General features: G+C 37.4%; 7 protein-coding genes across 8 annotated transcripts; 3 read left to right on the plus strand and 4 right to left on the minus strand.

Annotated features, from left to right (window-relative positions):
• Positions 1-1,318: 1,318 nt before the first annotated feature.
• INPP5E (Inositol-3-phosphate synthase) lies at positions 1,319-6,566 on the minus strand. The gene is made up of 8 exons (XM_017620502.1): positions 6,520-6,566; positions 6,190-6,396; positions 6,005-6,119; positions 4,390-5,945; positions 3,321-3,449; positions 2,599-3,256; positions 2,260-2,513; positions 1,319-2,200 (listed from the first exon to the last, which is right to left on the minus strand). Exons 4-8 carry the CDS (start codon positions 5,559-5,561, stop codon positions 2,092-2,094), a joined length of 2,322 nt encoding a protein of 773 aa, XP_017475991.1. The 5' UTR covers positions 5,562-5,945; positions 6,005-6,119; positions 6,190-6,396; positions 6,520-6,566; the 3' UTR covers positions 1,319-2,091.
• Positions 6,567-9,313: 2,747 nt separating this feature from the next.
• On the plus strand, positions 9,314-12,258 carry hay (ATP-dependent DNA helicase hay). Of its 2 annotated transcripts, none has more exons than XM_017620505.1 (5): positions 9,314-9,476; positions 9,527-10,034; positions 10,108-10,995; positions 11,132-11,579; positions 11,636-12,258. In XM_017620505.1, the coding sequence occupies exons 1-5, from the start codon at positions 9,425-9,427 to the stop codon at positions 12,176-12,178; spliced, it is 2,439 nt and encodes an 812-aa protein (XP_017475994.1). In that variant the 5' UTR covers positions 9,314-9,424; the 3' UTR covers positions 12,179-12,258. The 2 variants fall into 2 exon arrangements, with proteins under 2 accessions (XP_017475994.1, XP_017475993.1); XM_017620504.1 differs by having other exon boundaries at positions 10,108-10,965; positions 11,102-11,579.
• A 49-nt stretch (positions 12,259-12,307) lies between these two features.
• Rcd5 (microspherule protein Rcd5) lies at positions 12,308-14,403 on the minus strand. The gene is made up of 4 exons (XM_017620506.1): positions 14,086-14,403; positions 13,265-13,976; positions 12,564-13,199; positions 12,308-12,502 (listed from the first exon to the last, which is right to left on the minus strand). Exons 1-4 carry the CDS (start codon positions 14,250-14,252, stop codon positions 12,410-12,412), a joined length of 1,608 nt encoding a protein of 535 aa, XP_017475995.1. The 5' UTR covers positions 14,253-14,403; the 3' UTR covers positions 12,308-12,409.
• Positions 14,404-15,743: 1,340 nt separating this feature from the next.
• On the plus strand, positions 15,744-19,774 carry LOC108366191 (uncharacterized). The gene is made up of 4 exons (XM_017620508.1): positions 15,744-15,906; positions 16,076-17,392; positions 17,467-17,577; positions 17,643-19,774. Exons 1-4 carry the CDS (start codon positions 15,902-15,904, stop codon positions 17,761-17,763), a joined length of 1,554 nt encoding a protein of 517 aa, XP_017475997.1. The 5' UTR covers positions 15,744-15,901; the 3' UTR covers positions 17,764-19,774.
• On the minus strand, positions 19,494-22,281 carry ZC3H3 (Zinc finger CCCH domain-containing protein 3). Its single transcript, XM_017620507.1, has 4 exons — positions 21,218-22,281; positions 20,571-21,161; positions 20,312-20,507; positions 19,494-20,249 (listed from the first exon to the last, which is right to left on the minus strand). Exons 1-4 carry the CDS (start codon positions 21,934-21,936, stop codon positions 19,884-19,886), a joined length of 1,872 nt encoding a protein of 623 aa, XP_017475996.1. The 5' UTR covers positions 21,937-22,281; the 3' UTR covers positions 19,494-19,883.
• A 441-nt stretch (positions 22,282-22,722) lies between these two features.
• RpL14 (ribosomal protein L14) lies at positions 22,723-24,234 on the plus strand. Its single transcript, XM_017620510.1, has 4 exons — positions 22,723-22,801; positions 23,070-23,171; positions 23,363-23,557; positions 23,931-24,234. Exons 1-4 carry the CDS (start codon positions 22,799-22,801, stop codon positions 24,129-24,131), a joined length of 501 nt encoding a protein of 166 aa, XP_017475999.1. The 5' UTR covers positions 22,723-22,798; the 3' UTR covers positions 24,132-24,234.
• A 339-nt stretch (positions 24,235-24,573) lies between these two features.
• Positions 24,574-26,260, minus strand: LOC108366192 (LETM1 domain-containing protein 1). The gene is made up of 4 exons (XM_017620509.1): positions 25,968-26,260; positions 25,383-25,886; positions 25,036-25,324; positions 24,574-24,957 (listed from the first exon to the last, which is right to left on the minus strand). Exons 1-4 carry the CDS (start codon positions 26,081-26,083, stop codon positions 24,625-24,627), a joined length of 1,242 nt encoding a protein of 413 aa, XP_017475998.1. The 5' UTR covers positions 26,084-26,260; the 3' UTR covers positions 24,574-24,624.
• Between the last annotated feature and the right edge of the window lie 211 nt (positions 26,261-26,471).

The following is a 26,471-nucleotide window of genomic DNA, read 5'->3' on the forward strand; positions in this document are numbered from 1 at the left end:
CAGCAAAAGTGCGAAACGTTTATAAATTTATTCGAGTGTTTAACTAAGTACTATTTCGTGTATATAAATAGGAGTATGTGTAACGTTTCGAAAGGTACTGTTATTTCATAGACAGGCTCAGGCAATATGAACAGCCAGCTTGCGATCCACTTCTCCATGTTCCACCTCTCCACATTGCTAATGTAGCTTTACCCTTTTTAAAACGTGAGGGAAACTCCCAAAGATTATTCTACACTTTTCCCCCATTTATTCTACAGTAACTCACAGAGTTCTCGTGCCGTATTGTCGAAGATACCATTAGAGCCCTTTCTTATAGAAAATGTGATTTCCTTATGATTTAAAGAAACTTGGTGTTTATTATTTTAAGCAAAAAATTATCGATTTTTTTTTAATTTATATTTTTAATGCAAAAAAAATTAAAAGTTTGCCGCAGAATAAACCATATAAAAAGGGAAGCTTGTAGCCGTGTAAAACTTCGATTAGTAGCTTTGTTTTGTACGTTAAACTACCAGTCAACCTGTATGATTTCGGTATTCCGTCGACGTTTTTTGGTAATATACATATTGTCGTCTGGATAAAAGATTGTAGCAAACGCCATTTTGACGATGTTTAGTTATAAACGGAATTATATTTTTTTTTAGATAAGATCCTTCGATTTGTATTATCAGTTTTGGGATATCTCCTTTAGTTTCTGAGATATTGACAAAAATTTTACAGGTAATTTTATACAAATTGAGTTAATAATGAGGTCCCACTGAACTTATCAAGATCTTTCTGCAATTTTCACAAAAACTACTTTGTGATCTTAGAACCCATCTGGGACTTACCTGGCATCACTGATGTTAATCATGGCTTTGCAATTTTATGGTAAATTCTTCTGTCAAGCGTTATAAAAGGTCAGCATTAATATCATCGATGGCAGTTAAGTGTTAGGTGGGTTTTTGTATCAGAATCTAATTTTTGTGAAAAGTGCAGATGGAGGGTATTTAATAGAAGCCCTCAAAGTTTTGCTTTTTATGAATGCTTGAAAAAAAACATCTGGCAAACTTTAACTTTTATCTTTGCTTTAATAAGTAAAAGGAAAAAAATCGGTTTTGTTTGCTCAAAATAATAAAAGTAATGCTGGATTTCCACGAGGCATTAAATAGCAAAAATGACAAATGACAAAGTAGGGTATTAAAACATAATCGTATCATTACGTTAAAAAAATAAAAAATTAAGTTTATTTCCATATGGCATTTTTTTTAAACGGCATACATTTGTTGTCATTTTAATGCCTAGTGGAAATTCAGCATAAGGATATAAATAAATTGTTATCTAATAATAATAATAGATTGGCGCTTACACAATATGTTCAGTTTTACGCGTACTTCGAACGAAAATCGTATTTTTATGAGAAGTTTTTCATGGCAGTAATACACTCGGAGGTTTGCCAGTGCCTGCCGAGGGGCGAGCGTTAAAAAAAAAAACTTTTTTGTTTATTAGTTTTTGATGTTGGTCGGAACCTGGGCGTGAACCCAGGCCCTTCGAAATGATAGCGCGCACTGTTAACCACTACAACACAGCGGCCGCCGTTATCTCTAATTCATTATAAAATTCATAATTGAAGCGGTCTCTAGCAACTAGTGAGTAACAAGTTTACGTTTTTACATCTTTTATTTTTACGTAATATCATGGATGCTTTTTTGTTCCGGTGAACTGTCCAATTCGTTTGATCAGAAAAATGTAATGTGGAAATATGGCGTTATGAATCTGTAGTGGCGAAGGCACGCTACCGTTCGTAAGAAATTGATTTATATTGCAAGAAAGATTAGCCGAAATCGTTATTTTAAAATTAAAGTCAATTTATCACTTACGAATATTTCGACAATACTTAGTAGCTCGGTTGTCATTAAAGTTGCATTGTCTTTGTTAATGTTTTTTTATGTTTCCTATACTCCTAATATCTATGTATGTATATATGAAAATATTCTTTGGTTTATGTAACTAGTTACTGGGAAATTGTAGCTGATATCTTCGCTAGTATAGCCCTTCCATTTACTTACTTGTACGTTGAATATTTTAACATAGTCTTAAATGATATAAAGCACATTATTGTATGGAACATACTGCGGACGAACCTGAATATTGGTTGTTTAAGCGCCGTTTCATGCCTTCTAAATAAATATCACGATTGAACAAGCCAGCCGCTAGTGGTAGTCTGCAAATATATTAACAATGTTAACATATTAAGTTCTTATAACATAGTTGGTATCATACGAGTCTGTTCCCGCACGTATTTGAGTCCTAAATAACGCCCACACAGGTTTGTGATCCGATGTGGTAATAGACGGGACTGAGTCATAAAGCAAACATTGGACATGGGGCTGATATGAAGGAGCGCCAGGTGTAAACGTACTGCTCCTCCGCATTCCTAAGCCCTGTGATTGTCGATACTTATAGAGAATGCGATCTGTATACGCAGGTGCGCGTTGCTTTGAGGATGTATCGAAATGCTGAGTTCCAGGATCATACTAAAATTCAGCACAACAAAGTAAAATAAAATACACAAACATTCATTTTTACCACGCTTATTTTTAAATAACAATTGGCACCCACCTTATAAGTGGGTGGAAATGTTATATTAGCTTCCATGAAGCCACGAAACGCTGCGCCGTCCGCCAAAACTGAAGATAGTTGGTCGGTGTGCATATAACCGTGAGGTAAATGAGACGGAAGTGGAAATTTAGTATTTTGAATCCATTCCAAAAGCTTTTCACGTGGTTCACTAAGTCGGAAATTTAGATCACCACACCAGAAAACATTATCGAAGTTTTGAGTAACATCCTTATTTTTGTGCCGCAAGTTCAAATTTTTGGGCAAATCTAAAGCGTGGATGATGCGTTTCACATCGGAGACACGTTCTTTGACCTTTTGTTGGTGCGCCGTCAAATGTGAAGTAACGAATAGCATTGACGTCCCAAAGATGCAGAATGATATGGCAATTGCTCCTTTTGTACGAAAAGCAGATCCGGTACGAACTGACAATGAAGCGTCTTCTGGAGCTGAGCAGTACCAAATAAGATCTCTTCGCATGTAAATCGCCAAATGAAGTGTGCCTAAATTTGTTGAATGGAAAAGTACATGTGATGGGCCTAATGTCTCTTGTAAAGTCACTTCCCATTCAAAGCGATCGGGACTCGATTCTTGTGTGCCCATGGCTACAACATCTGGAAGATGTTCAACAGACAGTGGTAAAACGAAATCATTCATTTGCCTGAAATCAAAAGATTTGAACAAATTATCGCATTTTCCTAGTTTTTCTCAATAAAATTTTTTACTTGGGCGGATTTTGACCATTCATATTCCAGGTTCCAACGAAAATAGTTATTTCTTTATTTGGCAAAACGCGGTCCAATTCAGCTGGTCCAAGCAAAGCTGACGATCCCAAGTGTCCGTCCAGAAAACTTCTGATGAATTTAAAACAGTATATAGGTATGTACATATGTATTTTATATAATAAAAAGTAGCATTTATTTAATTTTTATGTATGTCCTAATAATAATAATAATAATAATAATAATGGATTGGCGCTTACACAATATGTTAGTGCCTGACCGATCTTCTCCGCCAATTTGTGGCGTGCGCCTTAATGTTGTTACACAAAGGAGAGGGTCCTACACTTTTACGCCGACTCCAAACGGCATTTATATTTTTATGAGAAGCTTTTCATGGCATTGCCTGCCGAAGGGTGACCGCTATTAGGAAATACTTAATTTTTTTATGTTGTACGGAAACTGGGCTCAAACCCAGGTCCTGCGGAATGGTAGAGCGCAAAACTAAACACTACACCACAGCCGCCGCCATATATACATATGTATGTGCAACAAAAAGGAATCAACTTACGTTGTTCTCTGATTCTGTAAGCATGTTTGTGGTATTACTCAGTCGGCAAAAGGGGGGGCATTTCCTAAATAAACGCCTTTAGGAAGGGATCTTTCAATTAGACCTCTTTGGAAGCTTTATAACAAGATCTTCCAATAGCGTTTCCATTCGAAGGCAGACGAGAAGATGGGTTTCCAAGGCAGTAGAAGTCAAATAAGTATCTTTTAATAGCACTGCCATCGGAAACTCTGGCCGTTCCATACAAAATGAAAAGGAGTAAAGAATCGAGCAGGGAAGGCCTATCGCACCAAAAGATCCGAATTTTGAAATTTTTGCTGACTTAGTATATTCTGCAGCAATGTAAATAAACCATTGTCTTTTCAAACTCTGAGTTTCTGCAATGTTCTTAAATACAAAAGCTGAAACTCGAGTTTGCGGCGCAATATGGAAATATATCAATGGCATGCAAAAGACTTTCAAAATTCAAATTCTCTTTTAATTTAAAGACTTTAATGAATGTATTACCTTTCTCGTGCTTTGTCCGTTGGTATTAAACTTAAGACCTGTGCACTAAGTAGAGCACGTCTTGCTAAGCCCACTTGACTAGATTGCAGACGTTGCATTTGAATATTTTCATGCGAACTAAATCGCACATTTTGTGCCTCATATGTTTCCATTTCCCTAGCTATCTCCGGCTGCATCGCAATGTTTGGCGAAGACATGTGCTGCGGTGTTGTAGCTCGTTTTATATCATTAGCAGTGGGCTCTAAGGGTGGCAGCTCTTTACCAGGAGGATACAGTTTCAATCGCAGACGTGACCGGCAAGCAGAAACTGCCAACGGTCGTATCGGTCCGCTGCAATTGGCATTTATTTTATTATCAGTAGGCATTTGATCACTTCGCCCACTTTTGAGTGATACATTTGACGGGCTGCTATGTGACGAAGTAAACATCAGTTTAGCAGTAACCGGGGATTCAGGTGCACTTGAACATTCTGTTATATTAACGTTGGCAATTTTACTGTCACATTTTGGCAATTGTATGGTCGTATTCTCATCAGATGACTGCAATGAAATTGATGTGTTATCTATAAAGCTCCAACCTAAAGTTGGACTATCGCGTTTGAGCATAATATTGTTTGGGTCCGGTATTGAATTATAACGAACTGTTACCGGAGGTGTAGTAGGCTTCTTTTCTGCTTTGCAACATAAACTAAACTGGTGACTGAAGCGATTGTGATTGGGTGACCGATATTTTGTTGTCTTACGTAGTACCACTTCAGCTGTGCCACCATCGCTTTGAGAGCCATCAATACTACGGCGGTGTACCTGTGAATCTGGCGTTCTACCAATATTACCGTTGCTAGTCAAGCCAGAAGACAGACAAGTTTTACTCTTAACTGATGAAGAATTCCCATTGTTTTTTAAACCAGTATGATTTTGTGGAGAATATGGTGAACGCTGACGGTCGATTGAGCATTTTGCGAAAGTCACATCGTGACTATTGTAACTGCCACAGGCTGACGAGGGCCGCAAGTCAGAAGGACGGTGCTGTTTCTTTGGTTCTTCTTCATGTGGATGTGGCTCTATCCTGCTCGACCGCTTTGTCAGAAAGCCCAATAGAGACAAGTGTTTGTGTGGCAACCTCGGGCTAGGACTGGTGCTTGCAATGCGCTCATCACTATTACATTTATGCATTGTTACTAATATTCTGTTTTGAAACACGATCCTGAGTAGCTTTAATCAATGTGTTTTGTACTTCTCGGCGTTTGCTCATATTCTTCAACATGTACGCCAACATTTGTGTTCTTTAATCTTCATATTTGTCGTATCTAAATACTCATATGTACATACATACATACATGCATATTTGTACTAGAATGGCTCATTTCCATTACAATTAATTCAAGTGCGATTTCATTTTACACAGATTCATTTTATAACACGACTTAGAATACGCTGTTTTTCCTCCCGCCGGTCACTATACCAAATTTGTCCTTCAATTGACTACTTATATGCATGCTCACATATGTACATACATACATACGTACATAATCATATTTTGTTTTGGAACATCTTTGCCTTTATAAGAAATAAATTATTTTTATCCATATACATATGTATATATGAATTAAGCATACCTCGTTTAGTTCTTTATGTACATTAGAGTAGTTTACGAGTAGTTGTCCAACATATAGGCCTAGAGGGAGCCGTTTTATATATTCTACTGGAGTGTTTTTTGTCTTTCACAACGTGCTATTTGAAAATCAATATTCAGAAACAAATCAGATGTTTGATAGGTGTACAAAATATATTTCCAAGGTACCTGCTTGTAGCAACTAAAGTTAACGCGTAATCCCTCAATGAGTAGTAAATATAATTTACCGAAATTTTAAAACAAGAACACTATTAAATGCTAGTTTATTTCTTTGATATCCTTTCAGCATTTTGTGCGTTTTTTTATATAACAACAAACAACAACATCTTTGATGGGTTGCCAAGGAATGCTGCCGAGTTTGAGTTTTCGACAGGACTGAAAATTCAAATAAAAATTAATAAAAATATTGCTGGAAGGTGATATATACATATGTGAACTTAATACCAAAATTAACCAATTTTGAATTAATACACTTAAAATAGAACAGATTAGCCATACAAAATTTCTCCCTCGTTAATCAGTAATAATCTGGTTAGACCGATAACTTTTCGGTGTCTAACTTGTGTTATCGATTATTTTTGAGAGTCGTCATATTTTAGAGAAATGTCAAATTTAAAAGTAAACAAAAATGGATTCTAGCAAGACAGTGTTGCCGTTTTATATTTTCTAGCGGAGTGAAATGAGGCAAATGGTGGTGTTTTTAGGTTTTCTCTAGTGTCGAAAGTGAAAACACAGGCCAAAGTAGTTAAAACGATTTTCCACAACAAGTGATTCGCTCTCCCATTCGTAATTCGCTCTCTCATTCGTGATTGGCGCCCCAATTAAGAACCGAATCACTTCATTCATTTTTATTGATAACGGCTGTCAAAACACATAGACCACACACATGCCCACCAGGGGCTCTATTCTGTAAGGTCGGTGTTTTGCAGAAATTTTGTTTGGCAAACTGCGTGCAATTGTTGTTGCAGCAAACTCGGAGAGAGCGAGTTTGGCGACTCCCATAGCAAACTACTTTTGTTTGGTCAAACTTCAGCAAATATTTTAATTTTCCACTTCTCGATGCAAAATTTACTGTCGAATGGTGTTTTGAATAATTCTACTCTAACGTCTGCTCGATATCGAATGGGGTGATGCCAAATTTCGATAAATTTTACTCGACCACGCGCGCCTTATTCTTTTATTTTTTTGTTTTCTTATTTTGCAATCTTGCGATTTAAAAGTCGAATTCTAAAGAATGTTCTTCCCAAATAAAACCTTTTTATAGTTTGGTTCAAATTTACTTTTAAATTTCTCATCAGATTTTGCAAAAAATTAGGCTTTGTGATTAACGCATCATCATTAAATTTCACAAATTTTTAATTTATGCAAAACACCTGAAGTTGGCTTGAACAGACCGCCCTTCGATAAGCAATTAACAGATCGTCGTTTAAAGTACAAAACCGTGTATCAACAAAATGCACAACTGCGTATGTGAGGTTGCATAAATTATTTTGTAGAGAGTAAAAACACTCATATTTCAAAATGGTTATCTTTTTTACAAAGAAATCGCATTTCAGGACGAATGCTTAAATTTTCGGTTTCAAAATGCTAATTTTAGACCATTTTCCAATGGTTGCCCAGGGGTCTGTGGAAGGATTCAAGGGGTCAAGTGTGACTTTTTACAAAGTGTGAACTATACTCTTTCTAGTGGGTTGGATATCAAGTCCTACGCCCCCTGCCGCTCCGCCCGTTAGCCCAAAAACAGTGGGAAAAAAACTAAACATTTCCAATTTATCCATTTGTGAGTTAATATTTCTGCGTAGTTTGAAACATTACAAGGCAAAATGAAGTGTGCAGTGGCAAATTGTTAAAGTAAAAACAAAAGGCAAGCGTGCGATATATGTAAGTTTTTTTTCTGTACATATCTACATAAATATAACTTGATGCATTTGTCCAACATCCAAAATCGTACTTAAGAGCGAAATACACCACACAAGCGGTTTGACAAACCAAGCGAAATTTCCCTTTGCTTCAAGCCATTTGTGCTGTGTATGGGGGTGTTTGAAGGTTTGACAAACCGCCGTCAAACCTTCAAACACCCCCATACACAGCACAAATGGCTTGAAGCAAAGGGAAATTTCGCTTGGTTTGTCAAACCGCTTGTGTGGTGTATTTCGCTCTTAAGTTAAAAGGCTACATGCTCAAATGTGGTAGATCTAGTTGGCCCACCCTGTACAAAGATTTCCGATAGTATCGCGACAGTGACCACCATTAATCGATAACAGAGCTGGGCGATACGGATTACGATTACTAAACGACTAGGATTTCAGTAATCCCAACGAGCTAAAAACAAGATTACGATTACAGTAATCCTTCATCGAACGAACTTAGATTACGATTTCAGTAATCATAATTTCAAAAAAGTTAAAGCTACGATTAATGTAATCGTAAACCAAGTTCATTCGATGAACGATTACTTTAACTGTAGTCCTCTATTGTTTTATTTGCCGGTTATACAAAGTTTATTTCGCCCAAACTACTTCACTTATTATTTTTATTTAAACATTAGTTTCTTTTTTTTGTCTGTTTTTTTTCGATAAATAAATATTATCCTCATATTATCGTTAAGCGCGCATGTATATTTCGCAAATTTATAGAATAACTTCGTTTAAGATTACTCAAAAGATAGTTATTAGAAAAATTTAAAATTTAAAATTATTGTAATCATTCATCGAACGAACTTAAATTACGATTACAGTAATTGTAATTTTAAAAAAGTTGAAATTACCATTACTGTGATCGTAAAGCTGATGCCACATAAAACTTTTGCTTCGCTTTACGTGACAGATTCGCTTTGACAGATAAGATGAATTGTATGAAAATGCACAAAGCATGCCACATAAATCGTCGAAGCTGCAGCGCGAAGCGAAAAGATGGCCAACTCCCATCTTTTTGCGCGCTTTGACAATCAGCCAGTTTAATATTTATTTTGTTTCGTCCAAATTCGAGTTTTCATGCAGAAACATAAAACTTAATTACATTGCTGATAATTTTAAAGCAAAATATATGAAATCCACAGCAACTTTGACTAGTAAAAAAGCGGTACAAAATTGTTTTCTTGGCGTTCATTGTGGCATACCTTTTGCGTTTGGCGCTTTGCTGGCAAAGTTATAAATGTCACGCAAAGCTACAAAGTTTTATCTGGCATCAGCTTAATCTAAGATGCCTTCGATGAACGTTTACCGCAATCCTAATTTAATAAATTTTGAAATTGCGATTTAAGTAATCGTAATCCTAGTTGCAATCGATTACACATGTAATCGTTATCGCCCAGCTCTGATCGATAGCGCCATCGATAGTTTTGCACGGCTATTGAAAAATCCGGTTTAACTATAGTTCGTTGATTCTGAGTGTTATAAGCAAGATGGGTCCACCAAAGAAGTCCAAAAAAGACCGTTTTACAGGAGATAAATTTGGTAAGTGAATAATGCAAGTTCATACATAATTCAATATCGCTTGGGTCCAGGAAAGAAGCGTCGTGCTGAAGATGAGGCGTTTACTCAGTTAGTAGAAGATGGAGACTCTTTGACCTCCGACGGTGCCGCTGAATTGGATGGAGTACCAGTGGCCGCATCAAAAAATGTGGAATCCAATGATGATGGTATAATGTCAGATGAGTATGGCGCCAAGGATTACCGTTCGCAAATGGAGTTAAAGATTGATCACGGAAATCGTCCATTATGGGTAGCCCCAAATGGACATATATTTCTGGAATCATTTTCCCCGGTCTATAAGCATGCTCATGACTTCTTAATTGCTATTTCGGAACCTGTATGTCGTCCGGAGCACATACACGAATATAAGTTAACGGCTTACAGTCTGTATGCAGCCGTTTCGGTTGGATTACAAACACATGATATTATTGAATACCTCAAGCGGTTGAGTAAAACTTCTATACCCGAAGGAATTGTTGAATTCATAAAGCTGTGCACCTTATCTTATGGAAAAGTCAAATTAGTGCTTAAGCACAACAGGTTTGTGTGAACTACTATCTCTACTCTTATGTACGTAAATTATGATTTACATTTCAACTACATGCATATGTAGGTATTTTATTGAATCTCCACATCCTGAAATTCTACAAAAACTCCTTAAGGATCCTGTCATTCAACAATGTCGCTTGAAACGCGACGAAGGAGAAGGATTCATTCAGGAAACTCTAGATGGAAAAGCAATTACGCAATTTGGAACTAAATTGCCGCCCGGCAGTGATAAATCTACTGCGGCATCGAATAATAGCAGTGACCCTTCCGGGACTACCCCAGTAGCTGCAATACCTAACCAGCCTGATGGTACTGCAGCCGTTCCAGAGGATATCACAAACTTTTACGATAAAATCGACAACGAAGAAGAAGATGAAGACGAAGCTAACCTGAAGACAGTATCATTTGAGGTAAACCAAGAAAAAATCGAGGTAATACAGAAGCGTTGCATTGAAATAGAACATCCATTGCTGGCTGAATATGACTTTCGAAACGATACTCACAATCCGGACATAAATATAGACTTAAAACCAGCTGCGGTTCTTCGGCCTTATCAAGAAAAAAGTTTGCGCAAAATGTTTGGCAACGGTCGCGCCAGGTCGGGAGTAATTGTCTTACCTTGCGGTGCCGGTAAATCACTTGTTGGTGTAACGGCCTGTTGTACCGTGCGGAAACGCGCGCTAATTCTTTGCAACAGTGGTGTTTCCGTAGAACAGTGGAAGCAACAGTTCAAAATGTGGTCTACCGCAGATGATAGCATGATTTGTCGGTTTACATCTGAAGCCAAAGATAAGCCCATGGGATGTGGCATACTTGTGACAACTTATTCAATGATAACGCATACGCAAAAGCGATCTTGGGAAGCTGAGCAGACTATGCGCTGGTTGCAGGAGCAGGAATGGGGCATTATGGTATTGGATGAGGTACATACTATACCCGCAAAGATGTTCAGGCGGGTGTTGACTATTGTACAGTCTCATTGCAAACTGGGTCTGACAGCGACGTTATTGCGTGAAGATGATAAAATCGCAGATCTGAATTTTCTCATCGGACCGAANAGTACATACTATACCCGCAAAGATGTTCAGGCGGGTGTTGACTATTGTACAGTCTCATTGCAAACTGGGTCTGACAGCGACGTTGTTGCGTGAAGATGATAAAATCGCAGATCTGAATTTTCTCATCGGACCGAAGCTTTATGAAGCGAATTGGTTAGAGCTACAGAAAAAAGGCTACATTGCGAAGGTGCAATGTGCTGAGGTATGGTGTCCCATGTCCCCAGAATTTTATCGTGAATACCTAACAACGAAAACATCAAAAAAAATGCTTTTGTATGTAATGAATCCGTCCAAGTTTCGCAGTTGTCAGTTTTTGATAAAATACCACGAAAAGCGAGGTGACAAAACAATTGTATTCTCGGATAACGTTTTCGCTCTCAAACACTATGCTATAAAGATGAACAAACCTTTCATTTATGGGCCCACTTCACAAAATGAAAGAATTCAAATTCTTCAAAACTTTAAATTCAATCAAAAGGTATTCTCATAATTAACCTATTACCTTGCTTTATTCTATCAAAGATCCTATTGCAGGTCAATACAATATTTGTTTCGAAAGTTGCGGACACAAGTTTTGACTTGCCCGAAGCAAATGTACTTATACAAATATCCTCACATGGCGGGTCTCGACGTCAGGAAGCTCAGCGTTTAGGCCGTATTTTGCGCGCCAAAAAGGGTGCCATTGCTGAGGAATATAATGCATTCTTTTACACACTCGTGTCCCAAGATACTCTGGAAATGAGTTATTCGCGCAAGCGTCAACGGTTTTTGGTTAATCAAGGTTACAGCTATAAAGTAATAACCCATTTAAGTGGAATGGACACTGATCCTGACCTAATGTATAAATCTCGCGAGGAGCAATCGCAGCTGTTGCAACAAGTGTTGTCGGCCTCAGATTTGGACTGCGAAGACGAGAAGGTGCCCGGCGAACCAGGCTATCGACCGAGTGGGGCAACAGCATCCAAACGTTCTGTTGGCCTAAGTTCAATGTCAGGCGGCGATGATGCCATTTATTATGAGCAGCGCCGACGGAATGCAGGCGCAGTACATCCACTTTTTAAGAAGTTTAGAGGTTAAACGTTATAGAAATTATAATAATAAAAAAAGGTTGTCTTTAAAAAAATTTTATAAAAAGGAGGTTACTTCCTTATCATTTGTTTGAGGGTTGGACGTATTCACCCTAACGCAGTAATATAATTATATTAATTTTAGGAAAAAACTAAATGTTTGTCTTAGCGACTTTATTACAGAATTCTAGAATTCAACGTCTTCAAAATTTTAATTTCATTTTACTTTTTGGTGGATAACTTAATTTAACGCTGCTGTGGTCTTTGCGCTCTCATGGCGTATAGCATTAATTAATTCATAGTTCACCAAAAAAACGAAGCGCAAACTGCAAATCTATAAAAAGTAATTTTAGCACAATTTCCTAAAATCATGTACATGTAAAGATATAGCTCACCTCGACCACACAATTGTTGGCTAGACGTGTTTTGTTTCCAGTTAACAATGGAACACCATCGATGAAGATAGGTCTTTTACCTTCATTTGCTATAAAGAAATCGCCATTGCTTCGCAGTTTTATTGTTCCTTGGCGCCGCGAAATTTTGCATGCTGGTCCTTCCAATGATAGGTCGACATCGACGTGCGAATCTTCAACAAATCGGCCAAATGTAATTTCTTTAGAACGCATTAAATAACGAACAAGCCGTCCTCTAAGTACTGCCAAAGTTTGACCGTCAAATTCTGGTGGTGAGACACCAGTCACTGAATCAACTAAAACATTCCAACGGCTCAATTCATTCTCTAACAAGCGAATTTCACGTTTATTTTGACGATCAGTCAATGCCAGCTCAATCTCTAAAGCTTCGTCCCGCTGGTCATTAAGCTCTGCATCTAGTATGAGATCTTCAGCATCTGAAAAACTTAAGGGTTGATCACTCATATGTAATGGTTTTACCACCTGATCTGGAAGCAACTGATATTGCTTCATCATCTGCCAGTGATTCTGTAGAGATTTAGCTGTTCGTGCAGCATAGAAAATAGAGGCATTTTTATCCAGCAGTTCTTGAAACTGCTCGAGTTTTGGGCTATCCGTCTAAAATAAAACAATATTGAATAGCGACTACATCCATTTTTTTTTTTTAATTCTGCGATGCTTACACTTTTTAAAGTTCCTAGCAGTTCTTCTTCTTGCACACTAAAAAGAGCCTTGCTTTGAACTGATTCTATTAGTTCCGGGTGCAGGTTGCGCATAGCTGCTACAGCAATGCGTGAAATTGCTGGCTCGTATAACAAAGAGAACCAACGGGATTGCAGTTCCTGTAAAGTAAATTTGCAGGAGAACTTAACCCCACGATGCACCATCCGCAAATCGTTTGTCTGTTGTATGCCAATAATCAAAGCAAGGTCATCAATCGGTTTCCAGCGGCCCAAATCCTTAGTTGTAATTTGACTTGGAGGACGTCCGGATTTCTTTGATTTCTTATTAACACTAGAACGAGGTGGTCGCTTCTTATCTGCAGCAAGTGAAGTTGAAGAACGCTCCATTGAAGGCGATGTTTGCGTTAGTATAGTCGGTTGTGTAGGGGGTAATGTTGTGGGGGTTGCACCAAATGAAATGCTTCCGCTGTTAGTGGAAGAGCCAGATACTATTGGGGGAGCTTCTCTAACGAAAGAAACTGGAATTTCAGTAGGATTGCATGCGGGAACAGCAGATTGCAGTATTGGTGTCGGTAAGGATTGTGTCTGTCCGGAGGTTTGAGAAATAGTACGTTGCCTGCCGGCTTTTGGTTCGCTTCGAGATTGTGGAAATCCGATGCTGTACTCTACAATTTCGTCGTCGAAACGCTTTCGCTTAATTGACCGAGAAGAGCTACGAGCATTACGATGATTCAAAATTAATTACATTTACTCCAACGTATTCAATCAGGCTCTGTAATTCACTTCCAAATCACAGAACCTGCCTGATTAAACTTATTTACCTTCTGCGTTTTTGGTCGTTCTGCAACTCAATTGGTAAATTCTGCAATGGTGTCGCCGGAGTGGGAATAGAGCTTGTTGTTGTTGCATTTATTGTGGGAGCAGACAAGTCGGATATTTCTTCTACTTTCTGAGAAATGAGCTTAGTAGACGTCGTATTTGTATCCATGGCTACCCCCGGTTGAAAACCTACCGCCTATTACGACTTATTTTCAAATTTTCAATCGTAAATTCAGTACAATATAATTTTTAGTATTAAGAAGCAACACGGAATTCTCAACTACGAAAATAGGTGCATATAGGAATGAAACGATACGAGTACATGAGAGTACATACTCGATACTTTTCGTTCGATACCAAGTAATTTTGGTTTTGATACTTTTGAAGCAAGTACTGAGTAGGTATCGAAAAACAAATACTCGTATCGAAACCCGGCTTCGCGATTTTTCCTACACTGTTTGAAAATGTGCGAACAAAATCGAGAGCTCAACAGTTCAATTTGTCGCCTGGGTAAAAGATTGTCGTAAGCGCAATTTTGACGTATTTAGTTCTAGATTCAGTTATATATTTTGAAACAAGATCTTTCGATTGGTGTTATCAGTTTTTAGATATCTCCTTTGGTCTACGAGATATTGGCCCGTAGTCATAGTCAAAATAAAGTCGACTTTAAAGTTAGTTGCAGCTTTTTTGACAGATATCCCATTGAAAATTATGTCAAAAAGCTGCAACTAACTTTAAAGTCGACTTTATTTTGACTATGACTACGGGCCATTGTCTACAATTTTTTCGATTATTTAGTAAAAATGTAGCTGGGGATGTAATCGTATTAAACTAATTAATATCTTCAAAATGGAGTTCTCCATTTGTGGATATCTCCTTTAGTTTCCGAGATATTGAGTAAAAAGTGTCGTTAATTTGGTAGAAATTTTGATCACATTTTGTCATATTTCATACAAAGTGGCTGGCAAAATGTGGACAATACGACAAAATTTTACTAAATAAAATCCTTCATAAACTCAAAACTAATTAACAATAAACATTAAAAATTAAATAATTTGAGAATTGTGTGAACTCGTAACATTTTCTGAGCTTTTGGACAAAATCTTATCTTTGCGTTTTTGGGAAATTGCATTCCAAACTTCAATCGCGATTTCCCACAACCTGCCGAAATTAACATACGACAATCTTTTACCCAGGCGACGAATTGTAAAGTGTGTGTGTGTATTTGCTTGCTCTAAGTTACTCCATCAAAAAGGCTGGTGCAGAAAATCGTTCCTTAAGTTGCTCTAGTTCAGGCTTATGAAATAAAAATAGAGTAAGTTAGAGCAAGGTGTATTAAACAAGGTGTGATTGACAACTCAGGTAGGCTCTCTTTTAAGGTATTATTATGCAAAAAAATATAAAAAATCGATTCAAAATTGATAAAATTTTTTTCAATTTCACTTTATAGGATGGTTCTTCTGAGAGCAATGTCAAATTCAATGACACTTGGTTGAATACATTTTGAGTTAGAGCAAGAAAAATCCTCATGAAACACGATTTTGTGAGATATCGAGATATCTTAACCTGGCGTAACCTAGAGCAGCTCATTAAACATAACTAAATAATTATCAGGTTATTGAACAGAGCAAACTTAAAATGAAATTTTTACACATCTGGCAGCATTGGTTTCCGATGATTGATGAAATATCAACGTTTTTATTTATTTTTTGCGTGAAAATCGCAGCTTTGCTGGAAAAACTCAATTGAATTGAGTTTGATCTGAATAATTAAATAGCACCGTAGATCGGAAGGTGTTTCTGTACTACAAAAAGAGAAATGAGGTAAGGAATCCCAATACGAAAAACGGATGCTTTTGTGCACAAATACACCAGTATACATATGTACGTTTGTACATATGTTGAAAAGGAAATCTCCAAATGCTGATTAATCGATTGGAATTTAATGCGAAAATCTATGGTTTAACAACTTAAGTTTATGGTTTATTCCTAGTTTGCAAATGGAAAGTCCATTAACGGACAGCAAAATGGATATATCTGATACTACAACTTCACAAGGCTCAGCAGGGATTTCGCCTCTTGGTGAAGATGATGATCCCGATGTCTCCCAGTCGCCAACACATAGCAACCACAACATCCATGAAGTACTTATAAAGGAGTCTAATTTGGTAACAAATGGCACAATAAAGGGAGAAAATTTAAAATCTGTGAATGCGCCAACATCTGATCTAGATAACAGATGTATTCGATCAGGCGCTTTGCAATTAGAGCTAATACCGCAGCGTCAGAATATTGAACGAACACTTACAGACAGCCATCCATTGATGTCGCCTACGGGATCAGAAAACGATCAAAGCTCAACTAATTCTGTGACAACAAATAACGAAGTAAAGCGTAATAATTTCCCTGACGTGGTGCCACAATATGAACATGTGCAGTCGCCCCTGCAACATAATGCAATAGTAGAGCAAAATACAGTGAACCACAATCGTGGCGCCGCTTTGACATCAGCTCCAATGCACAATAAGCTGGCGTATTTACGTGCCCACAGTCCCGATCTTTTGAGTAGCGAATCTGAAGCAGATGTTTCGCAGTATCATGCTGCCGTTGAAGCCAACTTTCAGACGGTCGCCCTTATTCAAACAGCAAGTAGTGATACTCAGAAAAACGTACGACGATTTCGAAAAGGTGCGCCTAATTGTGGTAATGCCGGGGACGATATCTCATCCTTGGATTCGATTTCGAATCACAGTTTCGACGATGATGAAGATATCGAACATAATTTGGCTTCCCTTAGCCCATCCAGTTCCTTAATTGATGGACTAGATGATGATAGTGAAGATGGTGATGTTGGCGTTGTTAACTGCATGGATGACGACGATGAATTTGCTGAAGCTGTAACTCCAACTCCACACGGACATTTATCGGCGTTAGCGGCAGATATAAATGCACGATCTGGTCAGTTGCCGCAGTACTCAGCAGCTGAGGAAAGGCGCGATTCTCGAAACTGGCAAAAGATAACATTGCCCGATGGTCGTACCAGAGAAATAGATATGCGCGTAATCGAGCCTTATAAACGTGTTCTATCGCACGGTGGATACCTTCAAGCAGGAGGGCATAACGCTATTGTAATATTTTGTGCCTGTCATCTGCCTGATCGCTCGCGTGCTGATTACAGCTACGTAATGGATAATTTATTTCTTTACGTAGTTAAGACCTTGGAACAATTAGTTACAGAGGACTATGTGCTTATTTATCTTCATGGCGGTACAAGTCGTCGGAACGTGCCACCATTTCCTTGGTTAAAAAAGTATGAAATGCCTAAATAATTTTAGCTTTGAATCTGCAACTAATACATACATACATACATAACTACATTCACAGGTGCTATCAACTGTTGGATAGGCGTTTAAGAAAAAGTCTGAAAAATATGTATTTAGTGCATCCAACATTTTGGATAAAGTCTATAGTATGGATGACTCGACCCTTTGTTAGGTAAGTATATCATCAAATTTAAAAGATACACTAGAGTGTATGCAAAAATCAACTTTTGCTTTCAGTGCAAAGTTCTGGCGCAAATTAGTTTATGTGAAATCATTGGACGAACTCGCTAAGCACGTTGTTGTGGAGAAAGCTGCCATACCTGAAAAAGTCAAACAATACGATGCGAGACATAACTAAGCAAATTTCATGAATTGGCTATTTGTCCTTCCTTGGCTGGTAACTCAAAATTTGGACAATAGGCAAAGAATACTGCAACGTTTCTTCGCACTTTTTCGATTGTTAGGACAGACTTTAAGATGATCTTATTCGTATTCCTATATAATTAATATGAGTATTCATGAAAACGCGTAAATGCCTCGTAACCGCGTAGACCTCGTAAATAAACCGATTTGCCATACAAAATTTGGTAAGTTTACGAGGTTTACATGGTTATGAGGCATTTACACGTTTGGTGGCACCATTTTTAGTTCCAGATGATTAGTGGGCATCATTTAGGAACATTAAAAAAGTCATATTCTTGAGTTGCGTAGAAAATTAGAATAATTAAGAGTGCTATTTTCGATATTTTAGGTTAAAATTTCTAAGAAATTTAATTTAAATTTTACTAATATTCTGCTTATTCAGTGCCTAATGACTTCAAACTAAACATGTTGCACATTTGCGGCGTTGATTTTACACCGTTCACGATCTCAAATTTCTTTACTATCGTATTGTGATATATTCGCATTTATTCGTTTCGTTTTTCTCCCCTCTAATAACATTCGTATAATTCTGGTAAATTATAAGCAATAAAAATTGCACTTTATGTATAGATAAAAGTAAGGCATGTGTATTCGCCATTTGCAAGGGCTTTAGTTAATCTTCAACGTTGGCTTACTATTAAGGTAGTGAGAAATTATATCTACACGAAATATCTCATAAATATCCGCATAGGAAAAATATGTACATCGAATATTTTGTAGACTGGAATGTAACGCGCTTAGACAGCTGGTCAAATTGACAACACATGAGTATTTGCATTAATCTTGTGCTTTGGTTTCTATAGACTTAAGGAACACACAACAGCTTATATTTCACATTTACATTAATCGGTACAAAATGGGAAAGAACGCGAGTCGACTGTAGTAGACTATTGTAAACGACTATTTGCCGATTTTCTATTATCCATAGTAATTTGAATGTCGGTTTTTCGTTCAATAGGTGAGTATGAATAGTTTTATTAAGATGCTTATTGAACGAAAAATCGAAATTCACAATACCATGGAAAGTCGATAATCGAATAAGAGTCGTTTATCTACGACTAGTCGACACTCGTAATAGGGGTGACATTCTTAAATTTTTCTTTCTGGTGTTATGCATTAAAAACATACATACATATCGCACATTTGTTGCTTATATAGAGAGCAAAAATTAAATAAAATATAAGAGGAAAATAGCCAACTTACAAGAATCGTTATATGTAATATATGTATGTTCGTATGATAAGCGTATGATTTGTATTAAATTTTAGAAGCTTTTTGTAATCTTTTTAGTTGTTTGGCAAATCAATTCGTTGATTTGCTCAATCGTTTGTATTTTCAAACGCAGTAAACCATTTTTTATATTTTATTTCCAGTTAGTTTTCCATAAGTATACGACCTCCTCGTTCATTAGTAAAATACGTATTTAATACAGCAATTTTTGTAATGTTTATATTAAATTATGTATGTACGCGTTTGTAAATGTTGTTTTTCGAAAGTCATAACTATCATATCCATTAAATTTGTTATTAGACGAAATATAGTAATCAGTGCAACCTCATACCACCAACTTTGCAACTTGAAAACTCTACTTGTTACCTAAATCCACATATTTTCTAGTATTTAAGAAAAAATGTATGCAAAATATTAATTAAAAGCATAAATATGTACTATGTAGGCAGTGGAGAAAGCGTACCGCTTTAGATACTTTATGACCTTTGGATTTTGTGTATAAAGTATTGCATATGCTATATAAATATAAGATATATACATAAATATGTATGTCTATGCATTCCCAGACTTATTTGATATGCAAAAACATGCCGAGTATTTACTTAAATGATAACAAAAAAAAAACAGTGGTAACAGAAGCGAATATTCAAATAAATCTATAATTACCCTATTGATATTATGATACACAAAAATGAAATATCAATGCTTACAATTTATTTTGTCTCGGCTAAAACCTTGTGAAATTGTTTTTTTATTTTTTAGTTAATAATCGTTAAGTTTCTTAATCGTAAAAGAATATAATTTTTAATACATATTTAGGTTTCTTTACGAAAGAGGTATAAAGGCAGGCAAAGCGCCCACCTTAGGGCGAAAAGACACTGGAGGCATATCATCGATTTCTGAATGAGTATCTGGGTCTTTCTTTTCATCAGCTTTATGGACTTCAGGTGCTTCACTCGGCGCTATATGTGTGTCTTTGTCAGTGAAGTATCGCAGCGGCACTGCAGAAGTATCATGGCTGCCCGGACCGGGGCTTTCCTTTATTCGAGCTGTCACCCCTGCTTTGTTGTGTTGGCTTGGTTGCTCATTCAGCCGTTTCCGTTTGCGATTCTTGCAATACACACAACTCGCCATTTCGCAATTTCCACTGCGCTCATATTCTGGGCACACGAATTCGTGGCGTTTGTTGCACTAATAAAACAAAAACAAAAAAAGGTTAACCAATCCTCTTAGAGCATTTTGTGTGCATTTACCTGATCGGCCAGCTTGCAATAACCCCGCAAGAAATCTGGACATATATCCGCGTTCACACTGAGCTTTTTGTGGAGATATGGGCAGTCTGTGCGTACACAAACACCTTGAAGGAAGAATTTACAAACAGGCATTTTTGCCAGAGAAACATTGTGCGAGAGTAAACACTCGGAGTTGTGGCATTCGCTGCGCAAAAATCTTTCAAAGTGGAAATTGAGTGTAAATAATTGACTATGTTATTCAAGAACCTTTAATACACACCGTGGGCAAATGGTAACCTGTCGTTTATCGTGCACTTTGTTGCACCTCCCTCGTTCGTGAGCAATACATTTGCCAATGCGTTGGAAAATGGCACACGGTATATTGCTTTTAACTAGGCGACGTGTTAAAAGCTGCAGGCTACGATTTTTTGCTGTATTTAAATGTGCCAAGGTTAAGTGGTTTCGAGTTCGCACGAAGACATTTTGCGTTGTGGAAGCGACGTACGTTAGGCCACCAATATCTATGCGCTGGCGCAGCCTTGAAGCCGTTCCTTCTGAGTTTTGGAGGCCCCCCGACACGCTCTGTATGCTTGTTGGAGTAAGACGTGTTAATTTAAATCCAGTCTTGTCCAATTCGAATTTCGTTCCATGCACAAATATCACACGGCCATAAGAATTTTTGTTGGATTTCTGGGTAGCGTTAGAATTTGACTTAAGGCTTAACGTAGACAATCCAGCCGACGCTAGTTTATTTGGAGGTACAGTAGTATCTTTTCTTTGTAATTTGTTGCGTGTTGACCTGTAGAGTACTCCGTTGATGTTTAACAATTGAAGCTTCTTATTGACTGGCAATGCACGCAATTTAGAAGACCTAAAGCATGGGAAAATTAAATTTGCAACTGTCTAAAATTAATTTATTATACTTACGTCGGTGTAATTTTGGATTCGGAGGTTGAACGTTGCAACGCATAGCGCGCTACGAAAGTTTTTCGTTTGAATTTTAATGACGGTGTCAAGGCTTTGCTTTTAGTGGTGATGCAGGGTCCTCCTCTACTTCGAACAAGTTTGTATTTTCCAATTGTACTGATGCTAGTGGCCAGCGTAGTCTTTTGGGTTATGCTTGTTGTCGGACGTACATGCATACGTCTTACCAACTTTTTGCTACTTAAACGGATGAGTGGATCTGAGGTAGGTGTGGGGGCGTCATTAACTAAAGCTGGCTCGCGAACAATTTTTGTACGGGATTTACTTATAATTTTTTGGAATGTAATTTTGTTATCTGGATATTCTTTTAGATTCTTGTTTATATTTGATTCCTTCAGCAAATGATCTGAGGTTCGACATAGGTCTATTGTCTCTATCCGCATATGTTGTGGTGGAACTACACTAGATCTAATTACACTTTCTGAAGTCAAGTTTCGCACATCGTTATTTTGCGGTAAGCTTTGTCGATTCAATAGCGTGTTATTCACAAAGTTGGGGTTCATATGTATAGCTGGAGGTCGATGGGCTCCCAGGAATAAAGGATTAATATGAGCACGAGCTGATATTACTTGTTGAGGATAAGTTATTGGTTTTTTGAAATGTGGATTAATATAGATTGTTCTCGATGATGAACCATTGCTTTTTTGTTTAAATTCCGACATATTATGGCTAAGCAAAAAAATTAAATCACTTTAATATAGAAAATGACAGAATAAACGAAAACACACAAATTTTATATTTGTCAATTTGACTAGTGATGCATCGAAAATATCGATGTTTTTCTTCGATGCATCGAAAATTTTCCACTCGATGAATAAATAGTCAATGTATCGATGCATCGATGTTTTTCGAAAACAGACATCTCTGCTATATAGAACCGTCGTTCCAGTTTTCCCAATTGTAGTCAGAATCAGCCAGATTTTATTGGAAATCGATACCGTACTCGGTTCTCTGACTATTGAGAGTACAAAAAAGAGAGTAAACACGGTTCTCTCTCTGTCAGAAGTTACCAGTTTTAGTCCGAGAATTTTTTGCTGGTAAATTCTGGTAAATGTGTCAAACGAGCAGCTGTAGTGTGCTTGGCAACCAAATTGTAAACAAACGAAAAGTGCACTCTGCTAATTCATGTTGAAAAGAATCTAATTACTTGTTTAAGTGGATTCTAATGAGTTTGAAAGTATTTTTGGTTATTTACATGAGTGAGCTGCGCGTGTTTACATACAAATCAAGCAAAAATTTACAACCAAAATTTGGAGGTTATGTTGAAGTTGACAGAAGTTACCATTTTTACTAAAAAGCGATCCCGTACTCTTCAATGTTACTCTCTCCCTCGGAGCGAATTTTTATTTTTTGACAGTTTTATTAGTTTTAGTCCGAGGAATACGGGATTGCACCTAATGTTTGGTTTAACACCTCTGGACTGTCATCGCGATTTCTTCATTGCCTAGTTACAGTTCAGTGATCTGACGTTGAATCTTTCTTGTTAGTGCAACTGCAGCCAAGTTTCTTTCTTTCCGGTTAACCATGGTAAGGGGACGGCTCAATTTGTTTTCTCGCAAAACGTTTTAAAAAAGGTCAAATTAAATGTGAACAATTAGTAAACGAATGTGGTGTTTTGCCACAATGGCTCGCTATAAGTTAATACATTTTCTTGAGCGTTTCGAGTGTTAAAAATGTATTTGCAAAACTGTTTCACGTGGTACTATCCCCCGGGGTAGCTGCTAACAGAAACGTGGAGGCGCTAATAACTTTCGTCATTATAATCATATATACATTTTTTTTATCTGTTTTACAGCCTTTCCAAAGGTTTGTACAGACTGGCCGTATTGCCAAATGCTCAGCGGGCTCCTTGAAGGGTCGTCTGGTGGCCATTGTTGATGTTATTGACCAAACACGGGTTAGTGAACGAAATATGATTTCGCCAATATGTATACCAAAGTACGCTAGTGATGAAACGGTTGACGATAGGAAGTGCCAACTGATACATATCTGAAGCTATTTACAACCACAACTGATAGCGTATTAAAGCATATTGGCGGTTTTTGCGCATTTTATTGCTGGATTTTATATGGATGTTTTAATTTTCAGGTACTTGTTGATGGTCCACTGACTGGAGTTCCACGCCAGGCATACAGATTGAATAATCTGCATTTGACCAAATACCGCATTAAATTCCCCTTCACTGCTCCCACACGTATTGTGCGCAAGGCCTGGAAGGACAGCGACTTAAAAGCCCAATGGAAGGCTAGCCCATGGTCAGCCAAATCACAGAACATTTGCAAGGTAATTCAAATAGAATGTGGGTGTTCACACTTGCCTGGTCATTAAGTTATTTGGTTAAAAATCATGTATTTTAATCAGTGTATTTTATTGTATACTGAATAAAAAATATAACCGCATAACCGGATAACCAGGATGTTGTAGCCGCTACAACAACGACAACATGACCAGGCAAGTGAGAACAACCTCAAAGTCGTGTGCAAACGAGCGACCAAAATATTGTATGCACACAAGTTCGCATGATGATAAAGAAAGTTCTTGATAGGAATTGCCGGCTGATACATAATGAAGCTAATTTATAATACTCTGAAAAGACTAGTTATTAAGAAATTTAAATTCTTTGCTATTTTGCTAAAGTTCCTTGTTTTACTTGCAGCGTTCACATTTGAATGATTTCGATCGCTTCAAGCTGCGCTATGCCAAGCGTCAACGTAACAAGTTGCTTACTATTGCTTTCAACACATTGAAAAAGCGTACCAAGTCTGACGGTACAGAGCGTAAATTGAAGAAGGACAAACGCGAACGCATTCGCGAATTGAAAGCACAAGGCGTGAAAAAGGGTGCCTCCAAGAAATAAACGCAAAGTTTCACCTTTTCAGCTTAGTCTGCTCTAGTACTAGTTGACTGCTTTTTAAAAGAAAATAAACTTATTTTTTAGGAATAAAGGATTCTTTGTCTTATTTCGTCGTCTTTTGATTTTTGTATTTGAATAGGCGGTTGATGGATGGTTTACTTGCATGAAATAGAGGATTTTTGAAATTCTTTACAAATTATGTTTTTTTAATTAATTACTGAAAAATTAAAAATTCCAAGTTTTTTTAATACAGAGGTGTTTAATTTCGGAAAATGTTTGAACCCAGGTTTGAACACTTCATTCTATTAGAATGAAACTAATGGATCTGCTTATTGAATTGGTTTCATTTTACAGCTGGGAATACTTTGCTAGTAAAAGATGAACAAAAAGCGGAGCACAGTTTGTAGCATATTTCTGCCGCTTGTAAATAAACTGAATTCTATGATTTTTTTTTTTAGGTTTATAACATCACTGCTGGTTTCCTAGACCTAATTGTTTAACTACTGTCATAAATAAGGTGCCAATTATTTGGGTGATTGTATCCTAATAGAATTGGCAGGTACAGGAACATGCTGATGTGATGTTCTTCAATCGATGTAGAAATTTTTATCCAATTACGTAGCCATGATATCATTTCATCGGTGCTAAGGTTAACGGGATTAAGACCTCTAATATAGCAGGATCGACGGATACCATCGGGGTGCATGTTATGAACGTGGCCTTCGCGTACTATAGCCAAATCCATGTGATGTACCAAAAATGCATGCTCCGATAAGTGGAAACGCTTGAACAAGAGAGTAGGAACTCCATGTAGTTGACACAGCAGACCCTAATGAAAACAAATATATGTAATATGTAGTACTTTCTTTTTAAGTTCACAATTCTGCTGTGAATTTGACTTGCTTACAATCTGTTTCCTAGTTAGAGATAGTAAATCGTATGGCGGTTGAGCGAAAATGTCCTTAACCTCAAGCAATGCTTCGACACTGGGGTGAAAACCACTACCTAACATGCCCAATATATGTTGCAATTGATCGTGATGTTGGTGTTTTTTGACATCTTTTAATTTCGACTGCAATATTCTCAAAACTAGCTTATTATTTTTAAGACGTTTTTGCAACGCGACTTGTTGAAACTCTGCTCTTTGTTGTAACGTCCAGAAATGCGAACAAAGGCATTGCTGTGGAAACGCAAAGCTGAATCGAAGTTCAAGGAAAATTTAGAATTCAAATAATAATAAGGCATTTGACTTACATCAAAGGCATCACCACGTATCCGACAAGCGGAAGCGCGGCTCCAAATAAAGCGGGAGCAACCTTCATCATATCTCGAGGCATTTGCATGTATAGTTCCAATTCTTTACGATTCAATGCTTTTAGACCCATGGGGGAACTATTAGCAATGCGTGATATCTTTAGATAAGCTTTCATGTCATTGTAGAAATCCATGACCCCGTCCACATAAGTGCGATACACCTTCATGGCAGAAGGAAAGTTTTTCTCAAATAATTTTTCATAGTTTTTGATGTAGTCGAAGAAATGCTTAAACATATAGTTTTCGACATTTTCGCGTGACAACCTCTGTGAAGTGGTCTTTTTGACATCCTGTGTTGGTGGCGGCCACTTGGACCAACTTGGCGCATCTTTTAATTCACCAATTTTACTTGGCGGATATTGTGGTTCCGGAGGACAAATATGCGGCGGGACAACAGGGGGTAGCTGGCTTTTCTGGTCATTCGAATGTTTCTCGGTAGTACCACTGAAAATATTTGACCAAAAAGGGTTTGAGGTAATTTTTTGCATGTAAATTACGCAAAGCATTGTTTATTGGGTCACTCACCTTCGTAGACGGATAGGAGTGACTGCAGGAGCTGCATACTGCTGTTGCAGAAATTTTATTGCGCTATTTTGGGTGAGATGTGCCGGTTGGCGGATAAGCCGCATCACAAATGTCATCACTTCTAACGATCCGGCTGCTCCTTGCTCGGACTCATAAGGTGAATGTGAGATGTGGCCTCGCCACTCGACAGAATTGCTCCACTTTAACCGGATATTTTCAGAAGTATCGCCAATACTAAAAAAATATTGTGCTATTGAATAATGTGGACAGGAAATGTCAAAACAAAAAAGAAAACAAACGAAAACAAAATAAATGAAGGCGCAAAACAAAACGTCAAACTTGCTGAAATTTTTTCTGGAATGCACACCGGAAATCATTTGAATGCATTACCGGAAGTACAGGTTAATATATAGTAATGTCCTTATCTTTATCTTTATCTTTTTCTTTTTCTTTGATAAAGATAAAGATAAAGATAAAGATAAAGATAAAGATAAAGATAAAGAA

Source organism: Rhagoletis zephyria, unplaced genomic scaffold (genome assembly GCF_001687245.7).
Source record: "Rhagoletis zephyria isolate East Lansing unplaced genomic scaffold, Rhagoletis_zephyria_1.1 Rzeph_scaffold_02183, whole genome shotgun sequence".
NCBI lineage: Eukaryota > Metazoa > Arthropoda > Insecta > Diptera > Tephritidae > Rhagoletis > Rhagoletis zephyria.

What these genes read in the sequence shown, in the direction of transcription:
- RpL14 (XM_017620510.1), top strand. An exon ending in ATGTTATTGACCAAACACGG is followed by an intron (nt 23,172 to 23,362) that starts GTTAGTGAACGA and finishes TTTAATTTTCAG; the next exon opens with GTACTTGTTGATGGTCCACT. An exon ending in AATCACAGAACATTTGCAAG is followed by an intron (nt 23,558 to 23,930) that starts GTAATTCAAATA and finishes TTTTACTTGCAG; the next exon opens with CGTTCACATTTGAATGATTT.
- LOC108366192 (XM_017620509.1), bottom strand. Translation starts at nt 26,083, where the DNA reads ATGACATTTGTGATGCGGCTTATCCGCCAACCGGCACATCTCACCCAA. An exon ending in ACTCCTATCCGTCTACGAAG is followed by an intron (nt 25,887 to 25,967) that starts GTGAGTGACCCA and finishes AAATATTTTCAG; the next exon opens with TGGTACTACCGAGAAACATT. An exon ending in TACGTGGTGATGCCTTTGAT is followed by an intron (nt 25,325 to 25,382) that starts GTAAGTCAAATG and finishes ACTTCGATTCAG; the next exon opens with CTTTGCGTTTCCACAGCAAT.
- LOC108366191 (XM_017620508.1), top strand. An exon ending in CCATTTCCTTGGTTAAAAAA is followed by an intron (nt 17,393 to 17,466) that starts GTATGAAATGCC and finishes CTACATTCACAG; the next exon opens with GTGCTATCAACTGTTGGATA. An exon ending in ATGACTCGACCCTTTGTTAG is followed by an intron (nt 17,578 to 17,642) that starts GTAAGTATATCA and finishes TTTTGCTTTCAG; the next exon opens with TGCAAAGTTCTGGCGCAAAT.
- hay (XM_017620505.1), top strand. Translation starts at nt 9,425, where the DNA reads ATGGGTCCACCAAAGAAGTCCAAAAAAGACCGTTTTACAGGAGATAAA. An exon ending in TTTTACAGGAGATAAATTTG is followed by an intron (nt 9,477 to 9,526) that starts GTAAGTGAATAA and finishes GCTTGGGTCCAG; the next exon opens with GAAAGAAGCGTCGTGCTGAA. An exon ending in ATACCCGCAAAGATGTTCAG is followed by an intron (nt 10,996 to 11,131) that starts GCGGGTGTTGAC and finishes AAAGATGTTCAG; the next exon opens with GCGGGTGTTGACTATTGTAC.
- INPP5E (XM_017620502.1), bottom strand. Translation starts at nt 5,561, where the DNA reads ATGCATAAATGTAATAGTGATGAGCGCATTGCAAGCACCAGTCCTAGC. An exon ending in ACGGACAAAGCACGAGAAAG is followed by an intron (nt 3,450 to 4,389) that starts GTAATACATTCA and finishes TAAATTCATCAG; the next exon opens with AAGTTTTCTGGACGGACACT. An exon ending in CATTTCCACCCACTTATAAG is followed by an intron (nt 2,514 to 2,598) that starts GTGGGTGCCAAT and finishes GCTGAATTTTAG; the next exon opens with TATGATCCTGGAACTCAGCA.
- ZC3H3 (XM_017620507.1), bottom strand. Translation starts at nt 21,936, where the DNA reads ATGTCGGAATTTAAACAAAAAAGCAATGGTTCATCATCGAGAACAATC. An exon ending in GAATCCAAAATTACACCGAC is followed by an intron (nt 21,162 to 21,217) that starts GTAAGTATAATA and finishes CCCATGCTTTAG; the next exon opens with GTCTTCTAAATTGCGTGCAT. An exon ending in ATTGCAAGCTGGCCGATCAG is followed by an intron (nt 20,250 to 20,311) that starts GTAAATGCACAC and finishes TTGTTTTATTAG; the next exon opens with TGCAACAAACGCCACGAATT.
- Rcd5 (XM_017620506.1), bottom strand. Translation starts at nt 14,252, where the DNA reads ATGGATACAAATACGACGTCTACTAAGCTCATTTCTCAGAAAGTAGAA. An exon ending in AACGACCAAAAACGCAGAAG is followed by an intron (nt 13,977 to 14,085) that starts GTAAATAAGTTT and finishes TAATGCTCGTAG; the next exon opens with CTCTTCTCGGTCAATTAAGC. An exon ending in TGCTAGGAACTTTAAAAAGT is followed by an intron (nt 13,200 to 13,264) that starts GTAAGCATCGCA and finishes GTTTTATTTTAG; the next exon opens with ACGGATAGCCCAAAACTCGA.